The sequence below is a fragment of the Esox lucius genome, chromosome 13 (genome assembly GCF_011004845.1).
Source record: "Esox lucius isolate fEsoLuc1 chromosome 13, fEsoLuc1.pri, whole genome shotgun sequence".
In the NCBI taxonomy this organism is placed as follows: Eukaryota; Metazoa; Chordata; class Actinopteri; order Esociformes; family Esocidae; genus Esox; species Esox lucius.
The window spans coordinates 26,014,660-26,041,331 of record NC_047581.1 but is presented as its reverse complement, the minus strand read 5'-3'; the positions used below and the strand labels follow the sequence as shown (position 1 = coordinate 26,041,331).

Below are 26,672 nucleotides of genomic sequence, written 5' to 3'. Positions count from 1 at the left end.
AGTATAGAAAGCTGTTTTAATCATTTATTTAATCAACTTGTATCAAACAAGAAAATAAATAAATGCATGTGATATACATTAAGCATTGATTTCTGCAATATTATAAGGGATGGTATGTTCATAAAGGTATGTGACAATAGACTTCTGGATTATATTACTTGTACTTTTACACTGAATACATTGATATCAAACTGAAACCAAAAACTATGCATTAATCATAAATACTCCATGATCAGCTACATTGAATGTCTTTTGTTAAAAAGGTGGTTCATTAAGCACAAATAATTCTAAAACCGCAGTTCAAATTGTAGTATGAGAGTTATGATGTATAATAAAATTATGTATAATAGAAAGGTACATTGAAGATCTTAAACTGTATAGGATTAGGGTGCAATTGAAAGACACTTTGGCAGTTTGCATATGCAAACAATAATTATCATTATCATTCCAGCTCAGTTATCTGTTGCATGTCTTCATTCTGTGAATAATTTTGTGTCAGACCTGAGGTCACTGCATCGTTCATGTACAGGATGTCATGCTTCTGAGGTAGAAATATAAGGCATATGTTAGTTAGACCTACTGGAAAACAAAAATTGCTATTCTGATTTAAGAATTCAATTTTTTATTGGCATATAGATACTTTACCTTGTCTTGTTGTTTTCCTGTTGTTTAGAGAGAACGCGTTTGTTACTAAAAGTATTACAGAGCAGTGTTTGTCAATAATAGATCAGCCATTTTGGATACGTTGCAGCTCATTGCATGCACAGAGATCATAAACACTCACTGTAAAAGTAACAGAAGATGGTGGCCATGGGGAGCAAAGGCATCAGAATCCAACGAAGAATGTCCCAAACGAAACTGTCTAAGGTTGAGTACAGAAAATGAAGAATATTAATTAAGTCGAAAGTTCTCTATGCAGAGAAATCTGAGGACCATTACATCAAAGCACATGCCCTGGTAAAGCAGACCTTGTGATGTCGGATTGAAACATGACTGTCTACATTTCAGGATTGTGTCTTCTTTACTCATTGTTACATTGACATCTGGTAATATCGGCTCACAATCTAGGACAAGCATCACATACTGCTGTAGAAGTACTCCTCAGACAGTTTGATGATGGTATCGTTGACAGCCAGCACACCGCACCAGTATATTCCATCTCCCTGGGCCAGGCTCAGAACATTCACAGTGAAGGAGTCAGCATCCTGGGTCACCTCTAGCCTGCCTGCATCCAGAAACTGGCTCTGTTTGCTGAAGCTGAAGCCTGTACAGCACAGTGTGGAGGTTTGCTTACACCACACCCTGGGGAGGCCCTCATGCTTTTGACCATACGGACACGTCAGTTTCTGCACGCCATCACATGTACCTGGAGATTTTAATTATTTATTGAAAATCAGAGAATAATTGTAAAAAAAACTGCACTGTACTATTACCTTCTTTTTTTTTTTTTTTTACATCTTATCTGAAATAACACCCCCTGCTCAAAACACCTTCCCACAGCGATGTATCAAATGCAAAGCTTGCATCTGTGGCTCTGCTCATATAGTTTAATAAAGTACAGTATAAAATGTGTTCCTTATAGGGTGATGTAGCGGAGGATAACATTGTTCATTCAGTAATCTGAAACGAATTATGCTGAAAACGTATAACTTTCTCTTCTGTTTTGAAAGTAGCTTTAACATTGTTACAAAACCTTTCAAAGATAAAATGTATAAATATCAATTTAGTCAAATAAGTAATCACTTTGTAAACCATATTCATACTGATATCTCATTTAGCTTTCGTAACTGAAATTGGTCACATCAGAAATATTTAAGTGCTAAATAAATGCATAAAAATCTCAGAAGACCCGTTTGAATGCATATTTGGATCTTACCTGAAATCAAAAACAAGACAATGGTCAATATAATCATTTTTGATGTTCAACGTTAAGAACACGAAGTAGACTACCACAGAGAAGAAAATATATTTTCCCTACAGTATATATCCGTGTCTGAAATGTGGTGTCAGGAAATGGCTAACCACATATTCAAAAGTGTCACTTTAGTTTAATTTTTGTGAATTGTTGATTTGATCACAGCAAATCATGTAATTACAAAATAATAAATACATAGCATATTTTACTATATGACATTTTTTGTTATTTAACATTATTTGTTATGAAGGTTTGATGAGAAATGTAACCAGGAAAAAGGGTAAACACACCTGCTCTTACGAGAAGTGCCACGACATCTTTGATGACCACGGAGCTTTAGCACACCTGCCAAACGTCTAATTCAAAAGACAACTCGCTACATAGGGCAATGCCTACTTACCTACCTTGGGGCATTGGGATAGTTAAACCAGAGAATAGAGTGCCAAGTTATTGCCCTTCCACACCACTTCCAGTATCTAGTTTCCCATTCAGGGATATAAAAAGTATTCATGAGTCATGTTAAATAATAAATTAAATAAGAATACATATAATTATCTAATACAGGTAATTAACGTTAAAAAAAAGAATGAAATGTAGAATGCAAAAAATATGACAGCCCGCTATAGTTGAAAGTACCAAGACTGACAGGCACTATCATTCAAAAAGATGCTGTCCAATCCACCAGTTTATTAATTATATTCAGTGTTTTTCTCAAGGCATGCTCTTCGTACTTTTATTTTGATAGCTCCGGCGTTAATTTTGGAACGTCTTGCCAGTTTCCCTAACTTCTATTGGTTGTGTGCTTATCCAATGAAAAATAGTGTTGGTTTCCCCTCACTGCAGTAACCCATGTGTGACTACCGGTGAGTACTAGCAAAGCAGCAACATGGTAAGTTATTTAAATGTCTATGCATTTAGCTTCTGTTTCTGTAAATACGTTTAAGAATTAAACAAAAATTTACTGACTAACTGTCTAGTTAAACGTGGGTGATTTTTCCAGGTTATTGTAATATCGTTCTAGCTGGTTAGTGTCGTTAGCTAACTCAGGTGCTATCTATTTAGCTAGCTAGTTAAACGCCACCTATGAGTATTGATCTTGGTTAAGGCTACTGATGTTTAATGAGTCTCACTGAGAACTTTAGCTTTGATCCCCACTAAGGAATTGTCGCCTAATGTCGACAAGTACATTTCTAATCTATAAAATTCTTTACTTATTTGGGAACAAATCTAGGAGAGCCGCTGTGTTGATTTTATGTTCTAATTTTCTTTGCGCTAACTTAGCTGATATCTACAGTACTCAGTGTAGTTATTGGGTGTTGTGGTTGTCCCACTTATCTCTTTTGAATGCACTGACTGTAAATGACTGAAATTTAAATGTAAACATGTGATTTGTTCTTAGACCCATGCAATCTTCCTAGGAAAGCAATTTATAGGCTATATGTACATGTATTCTGATATTTTGCTAGCCAGCCTGTAATTCTTCATGGTGTTTTTGTGTCTAATGATTGTAGCTTCGTCGAGAGATGAGACTGCGACGGGAGTACCTGTACAGGAAGGCCCAAGAAGACAGAGTGAGGACGATTGAGGAGAAGAAACAGAAGCTGAAATCTGCTCTTGATGGTGAGGGAAGGAATACATGAAAAATATTGACTGCATGTTGGGTGAACAATTAGAACTACTAGTTGGTTCCGTGTTTGTTTTTCTACATTTTCACTGTTGTTTTTGTCCTCGCCACAGACAATCGTCTCATTCCTACTGAGGTGCGCAGAGAAGCTGTGCAGTTACAGAAATTACTGGAGTATGACGATGAGGGAGCAGAAGGTTTGTTCTGCATATTCCTAATAATTTATATTAGCCATTTCAAGGTTCAGCACTACTGAAATGACATAAGCATCTTTTTACCAACTGCCAATGGCAAAGTTGGCCTACCCATTGTTGTCAATTAATATTAGCAAACAGTGACTTATTCTGTATATGCAGGTGTCAGCTCTCACATGGATGATGAGTATAAATGGGCTGGAGTGGAGGATCCAAAAGTAATGGTTACAACTTCAAGAGACCCCAGCTCTCGACTCAAGATGTTTGTCAAGGTATGTCCATATATATTGCAATTCCTGTTCAATGTCTATACTCTGCCCCACCTGTAACAAAGAGCCAATTATTACTGGGAAGATTGTACCAAACTATTAAGTAATCCAAACAAAGTACAATAAATCTAGTGTTGTACACAATTTGGATGATTTGTGCTTAGTAGTTGTGGCTTACTTTTAGACTGAGGCTTTTACCATTTATTTGATTGGTTAATTGTTTAGTTGGTCATTCAAACAATACTTTGAACCTTGTTTGAGGTATGCCTGTTTTTTATGGCCATATTGTCTGACAATACCAAAGCATTTGGTCAAGATAGAAGAGAATATCAGTGCAACATTGTAGAGGGAAGTCCCTCATGGAAAATTTGCTGGCCCCTGAAAAAGGAAACTAGGACTGAAGTTAACCATTCAATGACCTGAAACACACAGTGAAAGTAGTGGAGTGGTTAAGGAATTAACAGGTTAAGTTCTCTTAGTGGCCTAGTCAGAGCCTAGACAATAGCCATGTGCCATGACATGAAGATTGCTGTCCCAAAATATTTTGACAGAGCTTGAATGGTAAAATATTGCTGTGTGCAAAGATGGTAGAGACCTACTGCTGTAATTCCTGACAACAGTTCTACTACCTGATATTATTTCAGGAGAGTGGAGACATCTATACAATTATATTTCACAAATAATATAAATATTTTAATAATCACCTACTTCCCTTTAAGAGTGGATAGTATGCTGTGTAATGTGGAATTTGTATGTATGATCTGAGCCACTGACAAAATGTGAAAGTTCAAGAAGGTGTATAATATCTCTTCACACTGTAAATACTTATTACTAGATTTCTTTGAAAGTTACTGAAATTCCCTAAAAGATGCCTATTTAGAACCTAAATAGTATTTGAATGCAGGTCTGGTTATTTTTGACAGGAAGTGAAGTTGATCATCCCAGGATCTCAGCGTATGAACAGGGGAGGTTATGAAATCAATGCTCTGGTGCAGGCCTGTAAAGCCAACAATGTTACAGACCTTGTCATCATTCATGAAACCAGAGGACAGCCAGGTGAGGTCATCTAGGCCTATAAACTATATTTGCATGCTTGCCATTATTGACCTTTTGTCCTCAACTATCAGATCTGGCTGTGTGATTCATATTACAAATGTGAGATCTCATTGCACGATACCTACCCTTTACTTATGGAAATGCAGTTTACTTAGAATATAGTTGAATCTGTCTTTTTTTCTTGCTAATAAAAATGGAGTAAAACGTTTAATTGAGGGACTAATCCACTGCTTGTGTGAACTGTATAGATGGGTTGGTGGTGTGTCACCTTCCTTTTGGACCTACTGCCTACTTCACCCTCTACAATGTGGTAATGAGACATGACGTGCCGGACATTGGCACCATGTCTGAGGCCTTTCCACACCTCATCTTTCACAACTTCTCCTCACGACTGGGCCAGAGGGTGAGAGACCTGGTTGTTTTCATTTCAAGATATTTATTCAGAATTCTTGTAAATTCTAAACTTTCTGACACTAAGCAAATTTCTCTAAATTAGGTTTCCAATATCCTCAAGTATTTGTTCCCAGTACCTAAAGAGGACAGTAAACGAGTTATCACATTTGGCAACCAGGAGGATTTTATATCTTTCAGGTAAGCAGAGAGCTGTATTGAACAAGCGATGTTACCTAGGGCAGATTTGTTGACTAGACTGTCCAGTGGTGGAATGTAGTAAAACATTTTGTTTATTACCTATTTTCATTGCAGACATCACACTTACAAGAAAACTGACCACAAAAACATTGAGTTGTCTGAAGTTGGACCTAGATTTGAAATGAAATGTAAGTATGAAGTTTTACTTTTATCATTTTTTTCAATATTCTTTTTTTATTATTATTTATCATTTAGTTATACAATTAATTGAAGCTTTATCGTTTCCTGTCGCACACCCAATCCTATATATTTTGGCATCTGTATATGTCTGTATATATCTATATTTAGTTTAACAACTGGTTTTCTCTCTGTAGTATACATGATCAAGCTTGGTACCCTGGAGAATGAAGCTACAGCGGACATTGAATGGCGCCACCACGCCTACACAAACACTGCCAAAAAGAGGAAATTTCTCAGTCTAGAGTAGCCACATCTCTGTGCAACTCTCATCGACCGGTCATGTTAAAAGCAGCCTGACCACATAGCCTAATGCTGTGTTTTCAGGTTTGCACACAATTTTTTAGACTTGTATTTCTTGGAAATATGGTGTAAGACATGGGTAATTGTATGGAAGAGGACTCTAAGAGAGAATTTGTATATAAAACAAAGATTATTCTCTGACATTTTCACTGGGCTGAATATAATTTGTCTTCAAAACAATGCTGTTGTAATCTTTGTATGTCACATTGTTCAATCATTGTTTCATTTTCCTGGGAGCCACATAATTGAAATGTTCTTTTCTTCAGTTTGTTAGACTGACAATTTTGCATCAGCATCAGAATATTATAGTCATGTATGGGTTTGTACCTTATCTGTGGTTGTGACCATCCCAGAAATGAACACTGTTTAATAAATCCAGTTCCTGTTTTTACTTGCTATGTTACTATCATTCTAGTTATACTCAATTGCATCCACGTCATGCAACCACGGTCTGTCTAACACCAGCTAAATTAACTTTGTACGGTGTAACTTGAATGAAAAAAATGTTTACTTGTAACACCCGCCCCCTACATGTATCGATTTTGTTGTCCAATGAGCTAGTGTAAGTGTGATAATTGACCAATAGGGACCGTGCCTCACGGAGGTGTTCCGCTTTCCCAGAAATTCTTTGACAGATCCTACTTCAGATTGAGAGAATTCAAGATGGCTGCTTCAGGTAAGACTATTCCAAAACCAAATTTGCCATTAGTTGTTTATGAATGAATCGTTCTGCAGTTATATTTTGTTCTCCATTAAGAATAAAAAAAGTTGTTTGGTTATTATATAAGTTAAAGTGAAACAAGATTTTTGTTACTTGATAAGACAGTACAATATACAAGCTAAATGCGCTAGCTGGCTTCTACTAGTTTTAGCATGCTAAAGCTAGCTAACTAATCCCTTTCCGCCTCATGAAAGCACTCCCTCGAACATAAAAACCACATGTCAATTAATTAAGAAACTATTTTTAACTTGGCCTCGTCGATGCGACATTGTCATTTTCATCTTAATAAAATGGCTAACTAGGTAAATGAACAGTAAGCTTCAGTTGAATTGCTACTTAGACAAACATGGCTCCCAAAATTTCGAAATGTCATATTGCTAAGCAGTAGTCAAATCCCACTATGCTAAGCTAGCATACGTAGCTAGCAAGCAATCTTATTTGGCAGCGACTCTAGTCTTTGTAGTTGACTACAAAGCTGACCACTTTGCGCTATGAAGAGTCATAAAAGCCTTGCAAAGGTCTAGCTATTTTGCGTACACAAAGTATGTCCAAGTCAAAGTAGACGTGCAGCGAAATGGTACAATATGGCAGTGTAGCTGTTACCTAGCTATTTGTAAGCTATTTAAAGTTGCTTATAATATAGACGTTGGTATGATACATTTCGTTTCTCGTGTCCATAGTCATTTTTTCGACGAGAAATACCATTTGGTCCAGTCATTGAGAAGCTAGCAACATCAGCTCAACTGTGTTCAAGCCGTTGTGATTGGTAAAATTGGAGTAACACCATTTTGTTTAATTTAAAAGTATAATTTACCCAAATACTTCTCTCTGATCATAATTATTGACAAATTTGTCTCATAGGAGTCAGATGGATTGTAGTTAGCAAATTAGTAACTAGTAGCACTGTTTGTTTTCAGGTTCCAGGTAAGGGCTCACTCCCCAGATCCCCAGTGAATGAAGTTTTCCTGTGGTTGAAGCATCTCGGTTTCTGCCACCCCTACTCCTCCTGCCTCTCACAATGTCCTCAAACTCCTCCTCCTGCTCCTCCTCGGGAGAGACCAGTCCAGAGGACGTGCCCCGAGGTGGGGGCACCATCCGCGTCTTCCTTCCAAATAAACAGAGGACCGTGGTAAGACATTGCAACTTATCTTTCAGGCTCTCACCAGTAAAATTATATTACTTTTATCTGTTATATTTCACGACTTTGTATTGAATAGACCTAACCCCTACGCAGCAGACAGTTAGTGTTATGTGCCCAGCTGGTGCCAAAGGCTCTATTCCAATATATTTCTCATCATATCTGTGAAACAGGAGGACCCATTATTTGTCACAGTGATCCTGTTTCCCTGTGAATTATTTCTATGTGACTTACATATTTTAGTGTAAATGGTTTTGGTGCCGTATTTTACCTAGTGAAACTAGTTCTTTCTCTGACACAAGAAGCCTAAGTTTCTTTGCTAAACTACCTAAAACCCATATACCGCTTGTCTGCAGGTAAATGTTCGCCCTGGGCAGACGGTTTATGACAGTTTGGACAAAGCCCTTAAAGTAAGGGGCCTGAGCCAGGACTGTTGTGCTGTGTTTCGACTTTTAGAGGGGTAAGTGTCTTCCCCCACCGCGTTATAGTAAACATTTATTTTCCATGTAGGGAACAGGGTGCCCTTTGAGATGTATTGTGAGTGTCTGTGTCATGTTTTCTGAATGGTGAACTCTAAACGGTGGCAGACTGCTTTTAATCCTTTGGGGTCACCCTACCTTAACAGATTTAAACCTCACATTTTTTAAGCCTCTTTCTTTTCTGATCTAGTTCTAAAAGCAGTGCAATTTTACAATTACAGAATGTTGTGAATTGAACATATATTTTATTTTTTACTTACCCAAGATATATTGCTAGAAAAATGTATTTCACAACAATACCGGTTTCTGATTAGGGCTGCATGATTTATCAAATTATAATCGTAATTGCAAAATTGACGTGCAGTATCCAAATCGCCAACTTACTTGATTTTCAGCACACACAAAAAGGTGAATGAGATGCAACGGGTACAAATTGTACGTCCGTAATTTGTTTTTCTTGCGGGTGCTGTAGGTATTTTTGTAGAGTCCTTAAATACATGGACTCATTTTGTTTTAATTGCTTTTTCAATGTTAGTTTGAGTTAACACTGCAACTTCTAGCGAAGAAATCTGCCTTCAAGCTTGCGAGTGGCACCAAGATAGGGTCCCACGTACACAACAGCATGGTTATTAAAAGTTTGGCTTCAGTGTCTGTGTCTACAAACATACTTAATATGGGGGAAAGTATACCTCAAGGGTTGAGAAATGTTGCCTAACCACCTGTGGCAACGGCGCAAACGCCGTAGCATTACATTAGCAGTTAAACGAATAGTTCGATATCGGCTGCACTTTCAAATTTGTAGTAAGTGTAATATAGAAAACACTGAACTTTAACAGTTTAATTGCACATTATGTAGGCTATGATCTCTATTTTTAAAGTGAGATTATCTTTGCTGTTTACACCTGTGTTTGAAAATCGCAAATCATAACCGTAATTGCAGGATTTGTCCAAGAAATCACGATTACATTTTATGAGTCGTGCAGCCCTATTTCTGATTGAAGTTTGTTTCGTCGGTCCCTGCTCCTGTAGTCGCAAGAGACTAACTGACTGGAACACTGACATCACCCCCCTGGTGGGAGAAGAACTGCTGGTAGAGGTGTTGGATGATGTCCCTCTCACTATGCATAACTTTGTAAGTAACTTTTGTAAATGTTTTGCTGCATTTCATCTTGTATTCTTTCTCTGGTAGTTAACACCACAAACTGCAACGTGTGCTTGTGACTGTTTGGGTTAGAATTCCAGACCTACCTGCTCAACGTCACGTATTGCAGTTTTCATTGTTCAGTCTAATTATTGCTCTTCAAAAAAAATTGCTCGTTATATTCTTACATTTACAGCTCTGGAAAAAATTAAGAGACCACTGCACCTTTTTCTTTCCTTTCCAAAAAAAAATGTCGAAAAGGAAGGTTTTGAGTGAGGAAGAGAAGGGTTAAAATTAAGAGACACTTAAGGTCTCTTAATTTTTCACGGAGCTGTATTTGTCATGGGTGAGACTGCTGAAAAGAAATCGATTCTCTACTTAAAAAGCTTTTAAGGAAAACGCTTTGGTTCCGAAAATATAGCAAAGGTGATATTGTGCATCTCCAAATGAAAATATGTAATCAGACTCATTTCAACATGTAACCAGGTCAATATTTTATCCCCACTGGTCCAGTGCTCTGACGGTTAGGCTACCCACTCCCCATTATGTCAGTGTCCTGTGGATGCCTATGCACCCCCCCCACCCCCTGAACTCTGCTGAGCACGTTCAGGTAGAACTACGGTGTTCAGTGGCACAAGCAGTCTTTTAAAAATCTGCATATGCATGCAGCCATGTTGGTGTATATTATATACTAGTTAGTAAGTTGCGTATTTCGTGGTTACTGTTAGTGTGGTCATTACGCGTCCTCAGCTCTCTGGGACTGAGCCTATAAAATACATAATAACCAGCCAATTCAACACATCATGTAGTCTGTCTGGCTTGTTATCTCTGCAGTTAATAATTTAGCATGTATTAATGTTATTGTCATGTTCTGTGTCTACGCTGGCACTGTTTTGCTGCCAGCTGTCCTCCCTCTCGCCACCAAGCAGAGTGAAGATGCATTTTCATAGCCCAAGTGTACAATTTTACAGTTAAACCAAATGTGACTGTAAAAACAACAACATTAAAACCACTTCTTTTATGCTTGTTAAAGAGGGAGTTGTCTCAGGTTTTTAGTATTATTTCTCAACACAATTGAGGAAATGCCACCATAGAAAGGAACGTAGCTGAGGTCATCAATTGTGGTAAATACATTAAGTTGGCTAATAGTAGATCATTATGTTTGGATGTGTCAGATCAATTACTTTGCTATCTAACAGCAATACCAGATCTTGCATTCTAGCTAAGCTGTTTTATGTTTAGTCTTTTGAAACGTAATTGTATATGCACAGAAAGTATGCCTTGCGGGCAAATTCATATTAACCATAAAATATGTCATCATTCTGGATCCTGTTTTGACAGTTTGCAGCTCACTACCATTTATACCCTTAATACATTGGATGAAATGTCTTACCTTTGCTTGCTATGAGTTACCTGGCACAGAGTTGAATGGGTTAATTTAGTGATATCGCTTTTTGTCTGTATCTGCCAGCTTTAGGCAGGAGGTAGTCTAAATTTGTCCATCACTATGCCGATGGTAATTACATTTAAATGTTTCATTGCGTCATATAATGGTTTTCAGATCTTTTATGTTTTCAACGTTTTATAGCTAAACTATGAGTCATGGTATAATTAAGCCCTGAACTACTCTTGTCACAAAGCCCTCAATGCACTTTCCCTCTTAAACATAAATCAACTCAAATATTCTATTCCAGGTACGGAAAACCTTCTTCAAGTTGGCCTACTGTGACTTCTGCCACAAGTTTCTGTTCAACGGCTTCAGATGTCAAACATGTGGCTACAAGTTTCACCAGCACTGCAGCAGCAAAGTCCCCACTGTGTGCGTGGACATGGACACTATGACGAAACGGTGAGTCTGTCTTAGCACCTGGACGCTGTGACGAAGCTGTGAGTCTGTCTTAGGACCTGGACACTATGACGAAACGGTGAGTCTGTCTTAGGACCTGGACACTATGACGAAACGGTGAGTCTGTCTTAGGACCTGGACACTATGACGAAACGGTGAGTCTGTCTTAGGACCTGGACACTATGACGAAACGGTGAGTCTGTCTTAGGACCTGGACGCTGTGACGAAGCTGTGAGTCTGTCTTAGGACCTGGACGCTGTGACGAAGCTGTGAGTCTGTCTTAGGACCTGGACGCTGTGACGAAGCTGTGAATTCTGTCTGAGAACGTGGACACGCAACAGGGAGACTGTATTTTGGTTGAGTTAATATAGTTGTGGACAGCTGTCCTCAACCTCCGTGTGTACTGTCTTGTTTCCAGGTTCACGCCGAATCCCTGCACAGATGAGTACCCTCAGATATCCATACTGCCAGACAACTCTATATCCGAGAGTGACTTAGCCTTAACCCCAGATCCTTCTGGGTAAGTAGGTCTGGATTCTGTAACACCGTCATCCATGTCACAATGTCTGGAGTCTGGCAGCACCGTTGTACAGCGCGGTTAGGGACTAGCAGGGCAAAATCAACCTAGTCTCAATATGTCATAACTAACTTCAACACATGTGGCACTTGAACTATTAACGTGTTGCACGACACCACTAGAATTAAGCAGATAGTAACTAAAGCAGCATGTCAGATCAGATGTACATTTACTATAGTTTCCTTTTCCTCTCCCACTGCAGGTGTCTCTTGCAGTGAATACTGCTTTGTCTTATTGATTAAAATGGCAATTTCTAATTTAAATTTATATTCCTAATCCGCATACTCTTTCTTAATCAACCATTGAGTAAATATACAGGCCCTATAAAATATTTAGTTCTGTAGGAGAAAGATGTTTTTGAATTGCCTAAATAAAAAAAAAAAAACATGGGCTGTAGTTAACGAGAGAACGTGAGGAGACAGGTTTTTTTGTTCCACCTTAAAATATTTTGTTGTTAACCAAAAAGCCAACAGGCTGTCAGCTGTCAACAGTATGAAATAATACGTGTAATGTTGTCCAAATGTTTATTAATGTCCTTGAATTGCAGAACAGGTAGAATCACCTAAAAGCAACTCCCATTGAGATGGTCATTAAACAGGGCAAAATGTTTTATCTATTTGTTTCAACTTTTTATTTTATTTCCTAGTTAGGCTGTGTAGTCATGGACTCCAGTTACTCTAGTTTTTGTAACCTTGTGTTAACCGTTGTATGTATGTAACCAGCTGTCATTTACATTGTGCTCTTCCTGCAATCTGCTGCGCCGCGCTCAAATGTGGTGCCCAAAAAAGCGAATAGGGGGTTATATGGGATGTAGTCAGTGTCCAGAAACCATATAATATATGATAATCTTGTGGCTGTGATCCGGACAGCGGTACGACTTAATACAAAGGAATGTAACCTGTGCTGCGGTGCTCCTGTGTGTCGTGTAGGCATGGACTACTGTCCCCGACCTCGGCCTTCCGCTTCCCACTTCCAGGTGGTGATGGTCAGTCTCTACAGAGGCACCGGTCAACCTCCACCCCCAACGTCCACATGGTCAGCACCGTGGGCCCTGCCGGCGTCAGCATCATCGAGGTGAGAGACCGCCGGCGCTCATTTGTTACAGTCGCTATTGTGCTCACATTTCAACAGCTGCTGTGATAGACAGCACGGAAGGTTGGTGTCACCAACACCGACATGAGTCTGAATGTTTTTCTCTTTTTAGGAGGCGTTAAAAATACAAAACAACACAATGGGTGAGATTTTGTAAATGATCTTTTCCTTACTCGTTATTCCTTTGATATTAGCCTTCCCCTAGCTTATTTGGAGTCTGTTGTATTCTGTGTAGGTCCCGAACCATCACCCAAACCCTCTACCAGCCCGCCCTCCCTGGGCTCCCCTGGCCGGAGACCTCCGAAATCCCCCTCAGAGCACAAGGAGCGCAAGCCCTCGTCGTCTGACGACAAGAAGAAAGTGGTGAGTCTAATGCCAGTGTTGCTTGAAGAACTGTTTAGTGAGGTTCTCACCGGCCCTAAAAAGGGCTACGTCATGGAGATTTATCAGTGTCATGGCCTGTTTCATTTCTGTGTCAGACAATAGGACTTTTGGTTTTGAGTTAGTGATGACAAGGTTTGTGTTTCAGCACCGTGGCGGTTATAGAGATTCAAGTTACTACTGGGAAGTCCACTCACGAGAGGTCACCATCCAGAAGAGAATAGGCGCAGGCTCCTTCGGGACTGTCTTCAAGGGCAAGTGGCACGGAGATGTGGCCATTAAGATCCTTAAAGTGACCGAGCCGACGCCTGAGCAGTTACAAGCCTTTAAAAATGAAATGCAGGTCTTACGGTCAGTGCTGCTCTAATTTTTTACACTAACATCCACCAGTGAGACATTGGCTTGTTTCTGGCACTCTTGGAGTACCATAATCTACATTACCCATGGTTGTGATGTATCGCAAATTTGCATCGCCACTGTTACTGGACCCTTCAGGCAACGGGTTTCCGTGAACGGTTGAGTTGCACGGCGACTAACATTGCTCCCTGATTGGTTCTCTTTCCCTCATCCTTTGCAGAAAGACACGCCACGTCAACATCCTGCTGTTCATGGGCTTCATGACTAAGCCCAACTTTGCCATCATCACACAGTGGTGTGAAGGTAGCAGCCTGTACCGCCATCTGCATGTCTCTGAGACCAAGTTTGACACCATGCGACGCATTGACGTGGCCAGGCAGACGGCACAGGGCATGGAGTAAGGCTGCAGCTATTTATCTTTGCGCGTAGATCTTAAATGGGCTGTGTGGGATTTGTGCAGTTTAGCAGTTCATTCTTTAATACCACGTGAGCTTGGTTGAGCTTTCCTTTTTCATTACATTTGCGCTTTAGAGCCTGAGTCCCAAAAATTGTTGGGTAATTAAAGCTTGAATGCGCTTGTTTAATTTTTGAACTGACATTGATTTATTTTTGTTTTTCCAGTTATCTTCATGCCAAAAATATAATTCATCGAGACCTGAAATCAAACAGTATCCTTTCCCGAGCCGGGCTTTTAGATCTGATGTAGAATAAGATAAACAGGATTGTATATACGTGGCTAGGGACTGCATGAAACAAGATTAGTAGACACAGCCTTTATACAGGTCTTGTGTTTAGTCTTTGCTTAACTTTGTCAGTGGAGAGGACCTGTCAGAGCTTTGTCAGTGGTGACGATCTGTCAGAGCTTTGTCAGTGGAGAGGACCTGTCAGAGCTTTGTCAGTGGTGACGATCTGTCAGAGCTTTGTCAGTGGTGACGATCTGTCAGAGCTTTGTCAGTGGTGACGATCTGTCAGAGCTTTGTCAGTGGTGACGATCTGTCAGAGCTTTGTCAGTGGTGACGATCTGTCAGAGCTTTGTCAGTGGTGACGATCTGTCAGAGCTTTGTCAGTGGTGACGATCTGTCAGAGCTTTGTCAGTGGTGACGATCTGTCAGAGCTTTGTCAGTGGTGACGATCTGTCAGAGCTTTGTCAGTGGTGACGATCTGTCAGAGCTTTGTCAGTGGTGACGATCTGTCAGAGCTTTGTCAGTGGTGACGATCTGTCAGAGCTTTGTCAGTGGAGAGGACCTGTCAGAGCTTTGTCAGTGGAGAGGACCTGTCCGAGCTTTGTCAGTGGTGACGATCTGTCCGAGCTTTGTCAGTGGTGACGACCTGTCCGAGCTTTGTCAGTGGTGACGACCTGTCCGAGCTTTGTCAGTGGTGATGACCTGTCCGAGCTTTGTCAGTGGTGACGACCTGTCCGAGCTTTGTCAGTGGTGATGACCTGTCCGAGCTTTGTCAGTGGTGACGACCTGTCCGAGCTTTGTCAGTGGAGAGGACCTGTCCGAGCTTTGTCAGTGGAGAGGACCTGTCCGAGCTTTGTCAGTGGTGACGATCTGTCCGAGCTTTGTCAGTGGTGACGATCTGTCAGAGCTTTGTCAGTGGTGACGATCTGTCAGAGCTTTGTCAGTGGTGACGATCTGTCAGAGCTTTGTCAGTGGTGACGATCTGTCAGAGCTTTGTCAGTGGTGACGATCTGTCAGAGCTTTGTCAGTGGTGACGATCTGTCAGAGCTTTGTCAGTGGTGACGATCTGTCAGAGCTTTGTCAGTGGTGACGATCTGTCAGAGCTTTGTCAGTGGTGACGATCTGTCAGAGCTTTGTCAGTGGTGACGATCTGTCAGAGCTTTGTCAGTGGAGAGGACCTGTCAGAGCTTTGTCAGTGGAGAGGACCTGTCAGTGGTGACGATCTGTCAGAGCTTTGTCAGTGGTGACGATCTGTCAGAGCTTTGTCAGTGGTGACGACCTGTCCGAGCTTTGTCAGTGGTGACGACCTGTCCGAGCTTTGTCAGTGGTGACGACCTGTCAGAGCTTTGTCAGTGGAGAGGACCTGTCCGAGCTTTGTCAGTGGTGACGACCTGTCCGAGCTTTGTCTATCCAGTGCGGGTCAATGTGGTGGGTCGGAATGCTAGTAAACAGCTAGTGAGAAATAACTGCAGAAGCATTTTTAAACATCATGTTTATTTTCAGTGAAGTGCTCACCGCTAATATGGGAACTGTTACACTTCAGTTGTGAAATCTTTTCCCCATGATTACTGCTGGGGAGAATAGTGAAGTAGAACTGACTGTATCAGGCTTCCTAGCAAATTATTCATGCACAGACTTGAATTGGGAAAATAACGGATCAAACGTTGTCTTCGTCACAGTTCAGCCCCTTCAGGGATGAACATTTGGCTGAACCACCAGTGTCCATTGAGGCCCCTGTTTAGTGGAATGCTATCGATTTAACCTCCACTTGGATGTGTTGTGGATTAATGTGTGTCGAGTTCACCTACCCGTGTCCATGTTCCTGAGCCCTGTCGTCAGATATCTTCCTCCATGAAGGCTGGACTGTGAAGATAGGGGATTTCGGGCTGGCCACTGTGAAGTCTCGCTGGAGTGGCTCTCAGCAGGTTGAACAGCCCAGCGGCTCCATTCTCTGGATGGTGAGTTACTGGCAATCCTGAGACACGTTTCCTGCCACATACTGAAGATGTTTTGTAACAGTTATTGGACGAGTTGAGCTAGTTCTTTGTTTTGATAATATTTCTTCCATTTGGATTATGACTTAGATATCGCTGTGTGGCAGTCTGGTTAGCATTCTTTCACATCAGCCATGTGATCTGTAATGTCTGCTTGCTTCTCCTGGAGAGTTTTCATTAATGCGGATATGCTTTTGAGTATAAAGACTACGGGTGTGACACTCCTTCCACTAGGAAGTGTGGGACTGTGTCAGTTGCCCAAACTGGGTGTGTGTTTCTCTTCTAGGCTCCAGAGGTGATCCGTATGCAGGACGCCAACCCATATACGTTCCAGTCAGATGTTTATGGTTACGGGGTGGTGCTGTTTGAGCTCATGTCAGGGACTCTGCCTTATTCCCAAATCAACAACCGAGACCAGGTGAGATGGCTATTACGGCAGCAAATGGCAACCACGAGCTGATGACGCATCACCACTAGTAACGGTGAAATGATTCCATGACCCCATAACTTTAATCAGGTGGCTGAAAAGAGGAGCGGAGCCTTCTTAGTTAACTGATCTGAAGGGTGGCAGCTAACGTGCGTGCATTCAAACCTGTCGTGTCACTGATACTGCTCTTTTGTTGTGTTCCCAGCCAGAGACTTATGTTTCCCAACCTCTTTCCAATCAGATACTCTTTATGGTTGGGCGTGGCTACTTGTCTCCAGACCTCAGTTTGCTGTCCAGTAGCTCCCCCAAGTCAATGAAGAGGCTTATCATTGACTGCCTGAAGTTCAAGCGTGACGAGAGGCCCCTTTTTCCACAGGTGAGTGAGTGCTGGCAAAGCATGTGCTTTTTAAGTTTTGCATAACAAGAGTGTATTTTTTGGGGTCTAAAAACCTGTCCCGACATTCTGCGTCTCCCCCAGATCATGTTAGGCATTGAGCAGGTCCAGGACCTGTTGCCAAAAATAGAGCGGAGTGCCTCCGAGCCCTCCCTCCACCGGGCTGTCCACGCAGAGGAACTGAACCCACTGTTGTTCCACACCACTCGGCTGATGCCCCTGTGAGCCAGTCCGTCTGAGAGGAGACCGTCACCACTGCGTTTTTCCCCTGAGAGGGAGGCAGGGAAGGAGAGAGGGAGCGTGCTGACGCCTGCCCGTCCCAACACTCTGGGCCAGGACTATTCAACTGAAGTCATGAAGGGCTGACGCACTGTGGTTTTAATGTTTTCATCCTCTCCTATTGATAAGTGACGGAAGCAGACCTGGGACGGCCTTCTGGTAATTAACGAGGTAGAAAACAAAAATCAGAAGTGTTTGGGCCCCCCCTGGACCGGAGTTGAATAGCCCTGGCCTGGGGGTGCAGTCCAAATGGCAGACTATTCCCTGCTCAGTGCACTTCTTTTGACCTGAGCCCAGTGGGCTCTGTTCAGAAGTGCTCTTTGAGGTGTATAGGTTGCCGTTTGGGACATGCCTAGCATTCCACCTCCTCTGGCCTTGGTTGGGCCTCCTCCAACAGACAAGACCACATGTAGTCCCTCCTTACGCGGACACTCCATATCACATCACGACTTACTTACACATAAGACCCACACTGGAACTACAGAACACACGGTGGACTGGCCATGTCAGTCCTCCTACATTCCTATACTGTAACATGCCTGGCTATGGGTTTCTAAAGGCTGCTTTTAGGGGTGTGACGTCTGACTTGGTGGTTGTATCACAGCGTCAGCATTTCAAGCTTTTTAAGTGCAAGCAACGAAAGACTATTTCTAAAGTCACAACAAGAGCATGCAAGAGAAGAGGACTTTCACTTGGTTTCTGGGACCAAATTTGAACTCACTGGTCTTTTTGGCCCCCTGATGGTTTTGGTAAATCACTGTGGTCATGCAGTCTTAAAATATGAAAACAAATAAGTTGTATTGCTGCTATACAACATGGATTGATATGCCAGTCTGAGACCAGAAGTTTGGGACTTGGGTTAATGGCAACATAAAGTATGCTGCCATTTTAAAAGGCACAGCAGGGTCATATTTATTAGTGCACACCACATCAAAACATTTGGCTTGGGAAACAAGTGTCCCCTTTTCTGTCTTCTTTCATTTGGTGCCTAGTGAATACGATCCAGACGTGCTAAAACTTGTGCATTATTTCCATTGACTTTATGTAGGTTACTTGAGCCCAGAGAGATTCTGTACGGCCTGAAACCTCTAGTCCTGATTTCTGTCAGAGTAAGGGGTGGGGGGTGTAACAGATTGTAATTTTGAAAATAAATGTTCACTGCAGATTGGCCACAACTAAATTATTTCCCAACTAAAATGTATTTCGATATGATTACTAAATCTCTCTTTTCATGGGAATACTTTGGAACAGATTTGCTCAATGGAACTAATTTCTAGCCAAATTCCTGGTGATGTTAGTCTTATGACCCCCAAAAAACAACATTATTTTTATTTTGTGGGGCCAAAAACATTGGCTTTGGCCTGTGGGCCCCTGTTGCCGACCCCAGCTTTAGTCTTAACAATTAAGTTAACAATGCTTACCGTCAGCTTGATTTTGCATTGCACCATGGACCAGCACTTGTGCTAGCTTTGGCAAATCTGATTCAAACAAGCTGCCTTATTTACACCTAGTTGCTTTTTGCTCGTGACAAGTAAAGCAGTGGTGAAGGTAAAAAGTATTCTCACTAGTTTTTTTTTCTCAGTAGATGTTTTTGGTTACGTTTAAAATGGCCTGTTCATTATCAGTCATGTGACGTCCAGTTTGTTTGTATCCTGCTTTCAGTATACCTTTAAAGGGGGTTTATTAACTTCATAATGGTTCAAAACAAATAAGCCATAGTCTTGCTTTCTTATTTCCTGATTGTTGTAGTTTTGACTTGTCTTTAGGAAATATTTGCCACTAACTTCATGACCTCTGCTGTTACTGCTTCTTATTCCTGTTGATAGGCTGCTACTTCAATTAAGTGTTGTACCTAGTGAACGGGAGTAGGTTTGTCGATATAAGCAGGGATTAGACTATTAGTGTCTTGGTTCTTTCAGTGAAGGTGCATAGATTATTTCTATTCTAAATGGCTCCATGGTGCAATGTGGATTGGATAACAGTCATTTGGCTGCATACTGGTTACAACAGGAGGCAACTACTTCTATTGTTGTCACTTAATTTGAACTAATGGAGAATGTGATCTTAACCCACAACGGGTTTGGTTTTTGGTGTCACGTATGCTGGCAATTGCTTGGACAGTAGAGGGCGTGATTTCTTTATACTGTATTTGACGTAATCCATTTAAACAATTGCAGATTCTATGGTGGGGTGACGGTTACTGAATAAACTGACAGCTTTTCTAAAAAGCAGATGATATGCAGGTTTTTAACCTAGATATTTTAAAGAGGGGCTGGGTACCCGATTTTTATTTTATTTACTTTTCAGTGATGTTGGTGGTTATGGGTGGGTTGTAGGACTAAGTTTGACTTGGGGATTTTGATAGATATTGGCTGGGACTGAGTACCTTTGTCATCTTATTTATTGATGTTATTGTCATTACAGACAGCTGTTTTCTGAATATTGTCATGGATCTTTTGGTGGATTACATGTTTACAGAGTAATAAGAGATCTCTCTTGCAGCATTTTAAATCATGGATACTTTGGCTTCTCAGAATGTCCTTTCAGAACCTGGTACTGTATTCATTTAGCTTAAGATTCTGTGTCATGCAAGTCAATGTAATTGGATTTTGACTTCAACGTGACATTTTTCCTCTACAACTGTAACTTGATACATGGCCCGAGTAAGTACTTGTGATTTACTCAAGTGAAATTATTTAGCAATAAGGCTTTAGGATTGTGATTTATGGCCAGTATACAGTGGCTAAGAACTGTTCTTATGGATGACATAAGAGTGCCTGGAGAATATCCTTAGTTGTGTACTGTATACTGGCCCTATACCAAAATCCCCTGAGCTGCCTTATTGCTATTATGACGTTTACAGTTGAGCAATAACGCCCAATGCTGTGTTCTATATGGCCGATATACCACATCTATACCCTATACTGCCCTCTGGTGAGGTAAATTGGTCATGTACTACAAACCGTAGAGGGGCTTTATTGTTTGATTATAAACTGGTTACCAACATAATTAGAACAGTAAAAAGTACACTTTTTGGTGTACCTGTAGTTTATGGTCTCATAACATGTCTTTCAGCTAATCAGCGTTCAAACAACCCACTAGATAATGTAGTGTAGACCCTTAGCTGTTTTATGCACCTAACGGTCCACCCATCCGACTGCAGATGCAGACTGGTTTTGTGCTACATTATTCCACCATGTCATTACTATCTGCAGTTCCAAAATACAAGCACCATTTGTCTCAAAGTTTTTTTCTAGAGAACCTGGTTGGCCTATTCCTAGAATCAAGAAGAAATGTGCAGGGATGCCGGAATACTCCAACCAGGAGTTCTGTAATGCTTTGGGGGGAACATTTTAGTCGTGCAATCCTGCCCTCTTCTGGTCAGACCAGGAAACATTGAATGTGTCATTGAAATGGCATTTATACTATTATTTATGGAAAAAGAAAAAGGTGTGGAACATGTTTTTGAAGATGTTGCACATGAAACATTTGTCTGCCCCATGATGTAAAGGTGTGGGTCATGCATATTTTGAATAGCCGAAAGGCTTCTGAATAAAACATACCTTTCCAAATAACATCCCCTTCATAGACTAGATACTTTTAAGAAAAAACGATCTGGTGCGTTTAGATGTATCCATGTCACAGGAATAGTCTAGCATCTTATATTTGGTGGCATTGCTTTACCAATAATGTCAGTCAGTTTCTGTTGACTGAATAGTTCATTTGTTTGCCACTTTGTTTTTTTGTGTTGAGAGTTTTTTAAAATTTAAATAAAGATGTCACTTCATAAAAATATGATCTAGTCAGTTTAGTCAAATGCATCTCCTCTCTTCAAAAGGGTACACAGTGTTTTTCTGTTCTCTGTTTTGAAGAGAGAAGGACAAAAGTGCCACATTTTACTGGAATTAAACAGACAATAATCGACGTCCACTGAAAAGGATTGCAGTAGTCACGCAGCATGGGAAACAACCCTGACTCATTAAAGAGCTGTCATCACAGAGCAGAAAGGAGAATGAATGACCTGTGTTGGAGTAGTTTTGCATATCTCTAGGTGAATTGCAATAATTGTGTGTGTGTGTGTATAGTTTGAGGTATCAGGGGTGTTCAGTTTGCAATAAAATGTGTATTCTGTTGTGTACAGTTACATTTTTTTTTTTTAATTACAAAATTGTACTTGTTTCTATTTTTTGTGTGATGGTTTCAAAAAAAGAACAATTATTTTAAAATGTAAAGGAAATCTTAGTATTTTTTTAGTTTTATTTGTCTTAAAATATTGAGGATGCAGGATTTTATTCTTTAAATAAAACTGTGGAATAATAATGAAATATTTAAATGTAATTATTTTCTTAAGTCTTCAGGCACTAAATGTCTCTGAACTGAAATATACAACATCACATCCCTTGATTGAGAAACAGTTGATACAATGTTGTGAACAATGGCAAACATACAAAGTAGCTTGAAGGGGGGTGATAAAGTTGCAAAACAAAAAGCTTACTTCATTTCCTGGACATAAACACAACAACCCACCCATTCTAAATGAAGTGGTTGGCTTCACATTGTCAGACAGAAAGCAGGCTCCATAACAGTGTCTATCAACTTGTTATATTTGTACAACCAGCAAAGTTAAATGAACAAGTGCTAAAGGTCAAGATTTAGTGACAGGAAACTATTTCATGACAAGCAGCTATCACAAGGCATTGAGTCAGTCACTGCAAAGTTACAAAGATGGTTATGGGAAAAGTACTAACAGTTTGGAGGTTTGAAATGAATTAACACTTTTATTGAAAGATTTGGGTAATTACAAACTGTCAGTATAGTATCACTTGTATAACGTCATAGAGAGCAATTAACTGATTGAGCATTATATTACAGAAAAACACAAGTCAAATAAATTAACTATCCATTCTTATATGTGGAAGTCCTCAGTAAAATAAGTGAGGATAGGATATGTTTTTGTTAGGAACAGAAAAGTCCAGCCTGCAGAGGCAGTATTTTCATAATTTGTAGCCGAGTCCAGAACGGCTTATGTGGCAGAACAGTGTCATGGAGAAACACATGCCCAGGACCTACCAACATAGTGAAAACAACATGGGTGTGTTAGTGTACATCGTGTTCCCGTGTGGTTTTACAAAACTCGCAATCTGGTCAAATTAGTGCACTATTTAGGAAATCGGGGTGCCATTTGGGACACGGTGACCACATTTGTGGTCAAGTACAATAACATCACAGTAAACAATTTATATCCCCCTTTGTCTCTACCAATTTCAACTGACGTTATTAGTGCTGTATTGCATGGGAAGTTGAGCGTACCTCGACAATGCAGAGGACAATCACACCAACCCCGACGGTCAGGAGGTTCTCGTCAAACCATTTCTTCAGCTTTGTGTAACATCCCTGAGATGAACAAGACAACGTACCTGTAAGTGACATCAGCTGTGTTCTTAGGGTTCCTAACACACATTTCAGTTTATTGGTACTTACATCACATGGCTGCTTGCAGCAGGATGCAGGTTGCACCTTCCAGTCACTGGCGTTAAAGACCCCGCAGCACATAAACTAAATGTGTGTGATAGAATTGGGCATGAGGAAATCGGCTGTCAGCACATGGAATCACGTTATCCAATCGATTTTGTTGCCATGTGTTGCAGGGCGAAAGAGGGAGCATCCATATCTTGTAGCATTTTTTTTGTGAACCCTCTGAAATTCACTCACCGTCTTCTGAACGATGTCCCAGTCAGTCATCGATGTATTTTTAGTTTCCGTAGTCTTCAAACTTGTTTTGAGATCAGTCTCTAGGAAATTGTTAATCTAAGTACAAAAAAAATGATTTAGCAGAATGTATGTCTTATAAATGCTATCTGATTATTTATTATTGGAGAGAAGAAATGTAAGCAAGTTTTTCTTACATGTGTAGGTAAATGAGATACAGATATTCTCCAGTTATTCTAATGACCTGTACATGAGTTCAAGTGGTGACAGGAGATTTACACTGATGAGCCAAAACAGTATGACCTCCTGCCTGATATGCTATTGGTCCTCAGTGAGCCACAGAAACAGCGCCGACCCATGGGAATGGACGCTGAAGGTGTCCTGTGGTAACAGGCACCAAGACATTAGCAGATCCTTTAAGTCCTGTATGTTGCGAGGTGGAGCGGACTTGTTGGTCCAGCACATCCCACAGATTCTCAATCGAATTAAGATCTGGGCCAGGGCAACACCTTGAACTCTTCTTTACATTCCTCAAACCATTCCCGAACACTGTGTGCCTTCGTCGCCCTCACGCATTGATATGCGGCCAACACCCTGTCACCGGTTTGGGATTTGTCCGCCCTTTAACCCCTGTCGGTAGGTGCTCTCCACTGCTGACTGGGAGCATCCCACAAGCCACGTCGTTTTAGAAATGCTCTGACCCAGTCGTCTGGCCATAACAATTTGGGCCTTGTCAAAGTCGCTCCGGTCTTTACTCCTGACAACTTCTCCTGCATCCAACATGTTGACTACTAGAACTGATTGTCCCTTACCATCTAATCTACGCAGTCCTTGACATGTGCTCTTGTTAGGAGTTGATCAGTGTTGTTCACTTCACCTGTGAGTGGTCATAATGTTTTGGCTCATCAGTGTATACATCCTATGCAAAGAGTATTCCATGTCCTTTTGTTGAAATGATTTACCTTTTTAGGGAAAGATCTTTTGTCATGTTGTCATGTTTGTCTAGATCAACTACCCAGTCCAAGTTTTGAATACAAGCTCAATTTGAGCCTATTTTAACAAACAAATGGGCTGTCAGGGATAAGGTGTTATCAGGCTGTCAAAATGATTTTCCACCAAAGGACAGCACAGGGCAGATTGTTCTGAAGCATATTGCTTTACCATCCTTTTGATGATGGCACTCTTTGTGTTCACATGTTTTACCAAATAAAATTATATAAAATAAAGTTTGAAAGTGCTGTGGTAAATGTGGCCTTGCCATACATTTTCCTGGTGGCTCTGGCCCCTAGGTGAGATCTGGCTGCGTGTCCTCCAGCATTTTAATTTCCATAGGCAGACATATATTTGCAGGTTGAAAATGTTGTAATGTTATAACACATTTAATGCAATTCTTGTATGACTATGCTTTTTATGACCTATGCCCATGCAGAAGTCCATGCAACAGCTGGCAAGACTATCAATATAAAAAAAGCACACAGAAACAAATCCAAAATTCATTTTAACTAATCTCATCTTAGCTATTAATGGTCTACCTACTATAGCTTACCTTTTCTTCATTCACTAGCAGTAGACAAGCTCCAGCGAGCTCTGCCAACATCAGCATGAATAGCAGGACAAAAAACTGCAAGACAAAAAAATCTGAGTAAGGTACCATCTGTCTGGAAAGTGATGGTTATCATTAAATGTAGTTTTAGAGAGGGATTCTACTTGAGAATTAAAAAGCAGAAATGAATAATAAGACCAGTGTCTCTTATACAGAATGAGGTGAAAGACAAGTTGTGTTAGAACTACAGCAATGAGGAGGCAGCGGTTCTCTTTCAGAGCTCCCAGGAATCCCAGGAAGGACACACAGGTGATGATGATGCCGATGATGAAGAGCAAGTTGGCAACATTCAGGGAGGCCAGGGTGGGGATGAGGGACGACACCTTCGATATTGTCATCATGTACACTCCAAAACCAAACACCGCCATTCCACACATCTGACCCAAACACGACACAGAGGAAACATTTATCAAACACAACTGTCATATTCAATTCTTATGGTGTCCATGTTAGGATAACCTCATCTGGATATGTCAATCTCATTAGGAGGAGGCTGTCCTAAAATCAACACCATGCATGAATACAAATTGTAATTATGAACATATTTTTCAGTCTAATAGAGGAATGTAAGTAGAAGACTAATAACTGTGTTGAAAGTACGTACAAAGCACAGTAAATTAACCACACACATGGTGTATTTCAAACACTTGAGGCAATTCTGAGCCATTTTCCAGAAGAGCTTTCAGACCTGCAAAATATACAAGAGAAAGATAGACCGATTACAACACACTTTTCCAAAACATGTCTTAACACAGAGCTTGTCAGTGAAAACATACAATACCACAGAGCATACTGATCAGCTATTTCTGAGTGAAGACAACAAACATCACATCATGAGGAAATGAGACCATTTTGACTGGTTTCCTGTGTGTAATACTTCCTTAAAATGCCCACAGAAGAGTAGGCTGAAACATATTCATTTGTTTTCTTAGTTTTTAACATGATGTTCAAACCAGTAGTTTTAGTCTGAGGTTATATCAGTGAACCTATCCAAAATGATAAGCTGTGTTTCATCCCACAGATCAACATGTGGGTAGAATTGGGCATGTACTTGGTATGACTTATCTTTTGACACAATGCTGCAATAATCTGTAATTACTCAACATATTGAAGTAGAACTCTCAGAATAACATTTTAAATTGACATTTATCCTCTGATATTAAATCAATTTTAAAAACTGCCAAATGTCCTCAATGTCCTGCTTTCTCTTTCTTTTTATGTCACTTTGAGCTGTCCCGGTCATCATAAATACATTAATTCACCGGTGATGTATTTTACACCACAAAAAGTCATAAAAAAACAATGAAAATACCCCAAAATCTCCTCTACTTTACAAACAAGAGGTACATTTCTGTAAACATAACTCAATGATATCATAAAATGATACTACATAAGCCTACTTTTAGTTAAGGGAGAATGGTAAGGCTTGAAATATAATTAAAGAAAAGTAAGTAAACACTGTGCTTACCTTGTCTGTTAAAATAGTGATAAAAGTGTAAAAAGTGTACGTCCAAGACCATCAACCATTCGTTGTTTAGAGGATGTACTTAATCTTTGACTTGAATATACTGGTACTTTCCGTTTTTACACTACGAAGGCAAGGGGTTTGTCAGTTCATTCCATTTCCTTATTTCAGGGCATGCAAGACTATATAAATTCTGT

General features: G+C 40.5%; 4 protein-coding genes across 6 annotated transcripts; 2 read left to right on the top strand and 2 right to left on the bottom strand.

Moving 5' to 3' along the window:
* On the bottom strand, positions 1–2,141 carry si:ch211-102c2.4 (uncharacterized protein LOC568178 homolog). Its single transcript, XM_010876671.4, has 5 exons — positions 1,877–2,141; positions 1,085–1,366; positions 785–862; positions 646–662; positions 1–541 (listed from the first exon to the last, which is right to left on the bottom strand). Exons 1-5 carry the CDS (start codon positions 1,911–1,913, stop codon positions 443–445), a joined length of 513 nt encoding a protein of 170 aa, XP_010874973.2. The 5' UTR covers positions 1,914–2,141; the 3' UTR covers positions 1–442.
* A 557-nt stretch (positions 2,142–2,698) lies between these two features.
* Positions 2,699–6,580, top strand: imp4 (IMP U3 small nucleolar ribonucleoprotein 4). The gene is made up of 9 exons (XM_010876670.4): positions 2,699–2,804; positions 3,427–3,535; positions 3,653–3,736; positions 3,896–4,005; positions 4,926–5,058; positions 5,307–5,461; positions 5,555–5,649; positions 5,764–5,837; positions 6,024–6,580. The coding sequence occupies exons 1-9, from the start codon at positions 2,802–2,804 to the stop codon at positions 6,134–6,136; spliced, it is 876 nt and encodes a 291-aa protein (XP_010874972.2). The 5' UTR covers positions 2,699–2,801; the 3' UTR covers positions 6,137–6,580.
* A 203-nt stretch (positions 6,581–6,783) lies between these two features.
* Positions 6,784–22,018, top strand: araf (A-Raf proto-oncogene, serine/threonine kinase). 2 transcript variants are annotated; one of them, XM_010876665.4, is made up of 16 exons: positions 6,784–6,865; positions 7,828–8,039; positions 8,405–8,508; positions 9,557–9,659; positions 11,363–11,517; positions 11,933–12,034; positions 13,021–13,165; positions 13,296–13,326; positions 13,419–13,546; positions 13,713–13,915; positions 14,142–14,318; positions 14,543–14,589; positions 16,444–16,562; positions 16,885–17,016; positions 17,267–17,401; positions 17,504–22,018. In XM_010876665.4, exons 2-16 carry the CDS (start codon positions 7,929–7,931, stop codon positions 17,642–17,644), a joined length of 1,833 nt encoding a protein of 610 aa, XP_010874967.1. In that variant the 5' UTR covers positions 6,784–6,865; positions 7,828–7,928; the 3' UTR covers positions 17,645–22,018. The 2 variants fall into 2 exon arrangements, with proteins under 2 accessions (XP_010874967.1, XP_019908223.1); XM_020052664.2 differs by lacking the exon at positions 6,784–6,865 and adding an exon at positions 7,591–7,676.
* Positions 22,019–22,462: 444 nt separating this feature from the next.
* cd53 (CD53 molecule) lies at positions 22,463–26,604 on the bottom strand. 2 transcript variants are annotated; one of them, XM_010876668.5, is made up of 8 exons: positions 26,479–26,604; positions 25,615–25,698; positions 25,199–25,387; positions 24,954–25,028; positions 23,411–23,506; positions 23,180–23,254; positions 23,009–23,092; positions 22,463–22,764 (listed from the first exon to the last, which is right to left on the bottom strand). In XM_010876668.5, exons 2-8 carry the CDS (start codon positions 25,675–25,677, stop codon positions 22,693–22,695), a joined length of 654 nt encoding a protein of 217 aa, XP_010874970.1. In that variant the 5' UTR covers positions 25,678–25,698; positions 26,479–26,604; the 3' UTR covers positions 22,463–22,692.
* Positions 26,605–26,672: the final 68 nt, after the last annotated feature.

Excerpts from the sequence above, each read along its gene's own strand:
- cd53 (XM_010876668.5), bottom strand. The coding sequence starts at position 25,677 with ATGGCTCAGAATTGCCTCAAGTGTTTGAAATACACCATGTGTGTGGTT. Across the intron at positions 23,507-24,953 it reads TGCTAGTGAATGAAGAAAAG|ATTAACAATTTCCTAGAGAC; the intron begins GTAAGCTATAGT and ends TTTTGTACTTAG. Across the intron at positions 23,093-23,179 it reads GCTGCAAGCAGCCATGTGAT|GGATGTTACACAAAGCTGAA; the intron begins GTAAGTACCAAT and ends TGTTCATCTCAG.
- si:ch211-102c2.4 (XM_010876671.4), bottom strand. The coding sequence starts at position 1,913 with ATGATTATATTGACCATTGTCTTGTTTTTGATTTCAG. Across the intron at positions 1,367-1,876 it reads TGTCTTGTTTTTGATTTCAG|GTACATGTGATGGCGTGCAG; the intron begins GTAAGATCCAAA and ends TAAAATCTCCAG. Across the intron at positions 863-1,084 it reads TGAGGAGTACTTCTACAGCA|ACAGTTTCGTTTGGGACATT; the intron begins GTATGTGATGCT and ends ACTCAACCTTAG.
- imp4 (XM_010876670.4), top strand. Across the intron at positions 5,059-5,306 it reads TGAAACCAGAGGACAGCCAG|ATGGGTTGGTGGTGTGTCAC; the intron begins GTGAGGTCATCT and ends TGAACTGTATAG. Across the intron at positions 5,650-5,763 it reads GAGGATTTTATATCTTTCAG|ACATCACACTTACAAGAAAA; the intron begins GTAAGCAGAGAG and ends TTTTCATTGCAG.
- araf (XM_010876665.4), top strand. The coding sequence starts at position 7,929 with ATGTCCTCAAACTCCTCCTCCTGCTCCTCCTCGGGAGAGACCAGTCCA. Across the intron at positions 11,518-11,932 it reads ATGGACACTATGACGAAACG|GTTCACGCCGAATCCCTGCA; the intron begins GTGAGTCTGTCT and ends TCTTGTTTCCAG. Across the intron at positions 13,916-14,141 it reads AATGAAATGCAGGTCTTACG|AAAGACACGCCACGTCAACA; the intron begins GTCAGTGCTGCT and ends CATCCTTTGCAG.